The sequence below is a fragment of the Bombina bombina genome, chromosome 11 (assembly GCF_027579735.1).
Source record: "Bombina bombina isolate aBomBom1 chromosome 11, aBomBom1.pri, whole genome shotgun sequence".
Taxonomy (NCBI): domain Eukaryota; kingdom Metazoa; phylum Chordata; class Amphibia; order Anura; family Bombinatoridae; genus Bombina; species Bombina bombina.
In genome coordinates this window covers 56,163,336-56,169,335 of record NC_069509.1, presented here as the reverse complement: position 1 = coordinate 56,169,335, position 6,000 = coordinate 56,163,336, and the positions used below count along the sequence as shown (strand labels likewise).

The 6,000-nt window shown below is 33.8% G+C and overlaps 1 protein-coding gene across 1 annotated transcript in view; it reads left to right on the top strand.

The window, feature by feature from the left end:
* The first annotated feature begins 461 nt into the window (after positions 1–461).
* LOC128642463 (NADPH oxidase organizer 1) overlaps positions 462–6,000 on the top strand; it is a 93,711-nt gene continuing 88,172 nt past the window's right edge. The window contains exons 1-3 of the mRNA XM_053695235.1: positions 462–551; positions 1,613–1,693; positions 4,718–4,793. Coding sequence (XP_053551210.1) covers positions 486–551; positions 1,613–1,693; positions 4,718–4,793 — 223 coding nt within the window. The 5' untranslated portion in view covers positions 462–485. The remainder of the gene's footprint in view (positions 552–1,612; positions 1,694–4,717; positions 4,794–6,000) is intronic.

Genomic DNA, 6,000 nt, shown 5'->3' with positions numbered 1-6,000 from the left:
GCGGGTGCAAAGTGCAAAATTAAATACACTTTTGAAACAGCTATAGCTTTTATTAGAAGTATTTTTGCTAATACATGGATATCACAAAAATGCTTCTATTCAAAACTGAAATGTATCCATGTGGATTACAATTTTGGCTGGAATATCCCTTTTAGTCCAAATGGATACATAGCAAAATGATTCAAATCTGTCTGCCTCCAGCTTTCAAAATATTTCTCAAACTGTTCTGGCACTAAAGGGGTTAAAGGTAGCAGCATTTTGATATTTTATAGATACGCATTTTATTTTATTATTGACTTGAGATATTTGGCTGGACTTGTATGCCCTGATTGTTTTGTGTTTTTGCCGAGTGACATTTCACAGAAAGTAAAGGAGGAGGAGTTTAATTCTGTGCATTGATTGGCTGGGTTACCTGTCTGACACATGAATACCAGAGAGCAGTCACTCAGAAATCAGTTCATGTATCTTTGCCTGTGCAGGACAATATGAATAACTGCAGGTACCCGGTGGAAGCTAAAGCCGTTGGACTTATACAGCAGGGAAGACAAAAGGTAACATATAACATTTTATTTTATAATGCAAAAAGTAAAACAAATATAATAGCTTATGGTGCAGATATCTCTCATTCATGCAGTTTACAAAAATCTGCAATGACTGTGAATAATTATTATTAAAATATAAATGAACCCAGCAATCACAAGCGCTACCCAGGTGCTGAACCAAATGGACCGGCACCTAAGCTTCCATTTCTGCTTTTTCAAATAAAGATACCAAGAAAACGAAGAAACATTGATAACAGGAGTAAAAAAGAAAGTTGCTTAAAATTTTAAGCTCTATCTGAAATATGAAAGAAAAAATGTGGGTTTCATATCCCTTTAAAGGGACAGTAAACCTCAGAAATGTTAATCCATAACAAGAAAGACAAACTTTATAATTGTTATAATAACTATGTTTTAAGTTTGTTATGTTTATAATTAAACATATAATTTGCCCTCAAAGATGATTTTTTTTTAATACTGCTGACTGCCCACTGCCTGCACTTTTTTTCCGATTTATTCCGCTTGCTCCTATCAGAGGGGTACCGATCGCGCCATTGAAGTCTATTGAGCGTGTTCGTTTATGCTCAGTTTCTTTCCCCGAATCTGCGCATGCACACTTTCTTGCTCTTCTCCTCAGCTGTCAGAAAAGTAAATATCGGATTGCCGCGTTATTATTTCTGCAAGAGCGTGCTCGGTAGGCAGGTCAGGGGCGTGTCAGGAGTGTGATAAAGCGCTCTCATTGGTTGATCACATTACTAATTAACTGTAAAGAAGAAAAAAAATAGAGGACATAGAGGGCGGTCTTACAAATATGTGACGGGAGACATGTTGTATTGCATAAAATATGTATAACGCTACTCAGGGAACGTCTATCCCATATAAAAAAAAATTAAATACTAAAACTGTAAATATATCACTTTTTATATCTGGTGCTTACTGAACCTTTAAGTATTTCAACTAAAAAATAACTTTAGTGACTTTGTATTTTTAGGTGTCATAAAATGTTATTTCATTGAATGTTCCCTGTGTTGATAGATAATAAAGTCAAAACATGTTGGTTTTTTATGTTGCAGATCTATATGTTTTCTATTCTCTGGTCTGACCGCAACAACATTCTCATATATAGAACATTTGACGCATTCAAGAATCTTATGGTGAGTAAAATAGTCTTCTGGTAACAGATTTTTTTCACTATTTGTGTTTCTTATAAGTTACTTTTGTGAGAGTAATTATTATTTAATCTAATAAGCTTATGTTTATAATGCAAATCAGAGTGGAGCATCTTCCAAAAGATTATATTGTAACAACTAATTATCAGTACAAATATTCACGTGTCCAGTTACTATAATAAATTAATGGCCTTTAAACACTATATACATTTTATAAGCATAGTATTAAAGGGCCATGATACCCACATTTTTTCTTTCATGATTTAGAAAGATAATGCATTTTTAAACATCTTTCCAATTTACTTCTATTATCTAATTTGTTTTATTCTCTTGATATTCTTTGCTGGAAAGCATATCTAGATATGCTCAGTAGCTGCTGATTGGTTGCTGCACATAGAAGCCTCAAGTGATTGGCTCACCCATGTGCATTGCTTTTTCTTCAAATAAGGATATCTAAAAAAATGAAGCAAAATAAATAATAGAAGTAAATTGTAATGTTGTTTAAATTTGTATTCTCTATCTGAATCATGAAAGAAAGATTTTGGGTTTAGTGGCCCTTTAAGGTTATTTCCCCATCCCAAATATGAGCAATAGCTCGACAATGAAACCTAGGTTCCAGAATAACAGCTCCCATATATAGAGGGAGATGCATGAAATATATTTAGTGCTTAATGTTCCTGTAATTAATATATATAGATACTAATTTTGTTAACCCAAAGAGCTAAGTGACCAATGTATGAATGAGCTATCCAACCCTTAGGGCTCGATTTGTCAAACACAGGCAGACATGGGCATACATATTTTCCCCTGTCCGCCCGGCTTCTCCTCTGGTGGGCAGCAATCCTCTGCTAGCATTTACCATTGCACACAAGCACTCCTGTGCGATTGCGTGCAACCCCGCCCCCTGCCGTGCACAGCTAATCACGCACTGACAGGAGCTGTCAATCAAACCTGTAGTTAAAGGGGAGAGAAAAAGAGAACAGGGTGGAGAAAAAGAGAGTGAGAATAGAGAGTAGAGATAGCAATAAAATGACTGACGAAGCAATAAGAGATGGAGTGCCTGATATTCAAAACCTCCCCGTTCAGGGGAGATATTTTACGAAGTCTCCTCAGTACTGCGACGCCCTTAAGAAAAATTTAGAAACACAAATTTTAACTTGAGATGTTTATGTTGCTATGTGGTGTTCTTTATGTGAAACAGAGAATCTTACATTACAATACAAGGTCTAAAGAAATCTAAAGATTTTGCGGGATTTCTCTCCATGCCGGCGAGGTTTTAAATATCAGGCACAATGAGAGAGAGAGACAGAATAAAGAGATGAAAAAGAGCAGAGAGAGAGGGGAATAGTGAGAAAAGGGGAAAGAGAACGAGGGAGAGAGAGTTCAGAAAGGAGAGAGAAAGAGAGAGGAAATAAAGAGAGAAAGTGGAGAGAGAGACAGAGAAAGAGAGACAGCAAAAGAGAGAGACAGAGGAAGAAATGTAGGAGAGAGAGGAAAGATAGAGACTAAGGAGAGAGAATAGATTACAAGGAAAGAGTTGAAACTACAAAGAAGTAAGTGGTAAGTCAGATAAAACAGATTATAAATAGATAAATTGGCTATAAAAATACGGGCACATTAAAATACTAATAGTAAAACTCCATTGAGACATAAAATCCAATTTTTTTTCTTTTTCAATTTTAAACAACTTTCTAGTTTAATTTTATTACCAAATTTTCTTTATTCTCTTGGTATCTTTTTTTAAAAAGCAGGGACATATGCTCAGGAGCGTGCATGTGTCAAGAGCACTATATGGCAGCAATTTAGCAAGAATATTATCCGTTTGCAAGAACACTAGATGGCAACACTATTTACTGCCATGTATTTCTCCAGATTCCTACTTCGGTATCTCTTTAACAAAGAATATCATTGGGAAAGAAGCAAATTTAATAAATGAACTAAAGTGGAAACTTTTTTTAAATTGTATATTCTGTCTGAATCACAAAAGAAAATGTTTGGGTTTCATATCCCTTTAAAGGTATATTGTATCTTTAAAAAAACAAGCATTTAAATAGGTTACTCTGCAACTGATACATCTGTGTCAGTTGTATGCTTAAAGAGATAGAAAAGTCAAAATTAAACTTGCAAGAATCAGATAGAGCAAGTCGTTTTAAGACACTTTTAAAATCACTTTTATTTTTATATGTGATTTGTTCTCTTGGTATCCCTTGTTAAAAATGAATACGCACATATTGTACACTAGTGAGAGCTTGCTGCTGATTGGTGCCTGCACACATTTGTCTCTTGTGATTGGCTAACTAGATCTGTTCAGCTAACTGCCAGTAGTGCAATGCTGTTAGTTCAGCAAAGGATAACAAGAGAATGAAGCAAATTTGATCATAAAAGTAAATTTGAAGTTGTTTAATGATTGTATCGAATCATGAATGAAATTTTTGGGGTTTCCCTTCCCTTTAAAATTCGTCCATAAATATTTTTGCTTTTACTATCAGATGCTCAGTTTCCAAAAATCACTTTGTAATTAATATACTTCTATTACTGTTATTTTCACAAAGCTTTCCTAGTTCTTTTGTTCACAGAAGTCTTATGAATATTTTCTTAACAAAAGGGGAATTAGAGCAAATATTCTCAAGCAGTGAAACACTGATTTTAAACAGAATATGTTACCATGGAGTAGATAGTGATTTATTTCAGTGAGCAAATACAATAATTATTCATTTTATATCTTGTACATTGAAAAACAAATAATCTATGTGAAGTTTCCAAAGTTTTTTGTCTCATTTGCGAAGAGCATTTATTGTGTTGGCCACTGGCTTGTAGCAAATATAATAAATTTGCTTATTTCCTAGCGATAGAACAGTTACTTTATTACATTCTAAGGCTTAAAATGTTGCTTTGATATTTGCTAAACAAAAGGACAAGTGTACTTAGGTGTATGGTTAGCTTGAAGCTAGGTTGTTAATTAATGGAGAATGTTTAACATAAAATCCCAATTGTGCTTTGATTATTCAGAAAGAACTTAAAAGAAAGTTTCCCCTGGAAGCTGGACTTGTAAGGAAATCTGAACGTATTCTACCCATACTGAAAGGTAAGTAGTAGTTTTGCATTGCTCATTAAAAGGACACCAAAGTCATTTTTATTTCATGATTCAGATAGAGAAAGTAATTTAAAATAAAAAACACTTTCCAATTTACTTCTATTATCAAATAGTGGACGGTTATTTGTATGCACAATTTCTAGGTCCTACTGAGCATGTGCAAATGTTCACAGTATATACTTATGAGTCTGTGATTGGCTGATTGTTGCCACATGATACAAGGGAAAGGGAAATGGAAGGATTTTACAATTTTTTAATTAAAAAAAATCTGCTCTTTTAAATTCAGAATGTTACTGTATTGCCTTTTTTATTATGCATATAATTATTATACATTTGATGATTAAGCCATTTTGCTGTATTTAATGTTCCTTTTTAAAGGCCCAATGATTAAAAACTCGCTAGCATGGTGAGAAATCATGCACAATCTTTGGAGACGAGATAAACATCTTTCAAGCTAAAATTTACTTTTCTTTGAGTGACTTTGTGATTTGTGTGAATACGTTTTAGATCATCTTACCAGACTGGAGAGCTTATGTTGGACCATAAACTTGACATTTAATATATTTTAATGCTCGAATGTTGCTTTTTTATAATCTTGAGATATATATATAATAATAGAAATGTACAAATATGTGTGCAAGAGAGATTTGCAACACACAAAGAGAAAGATTGCAGGTTGCTGGATTGTGTAATAACTGTACCCACTGTAAATAAAGGTCAGACACATAAAGAATAAGTAAGTATCAAAATCATCCGATCATTCACATTTATACTAAATAACTTTATTAGTGAAAAAATATATTGAAAGTCCGGCTGGACTCATACACATGCACACACACACATACTATTAAAACTAGCTGGAACTCAGATAATATTATTGGTATATCAGATAGCACTCCCGTATTCAAATTATAGTAACTAGCAGGGAATCTAAACTATTTATAGTGTTACAATATTGAACCCTGTTAGTATATAATAGATTATAGACAGCAAGAACAAATAATTGCTGTATTAGTTAGTCCTCCTTTAAGGCAAGTCTACACTATTAGGATAGGCAAAAACACTGTATAGTCTGAGGTGCTGGGTATTAGTGCATGAATTAGCCAACCCAAGCACAGCCTTAAATATCTGCGTGTTTGAGTCCTAAACTGAGTGAGAGTTGCACTGAGATTATTGTTAACGATACTATTGCTAGTAA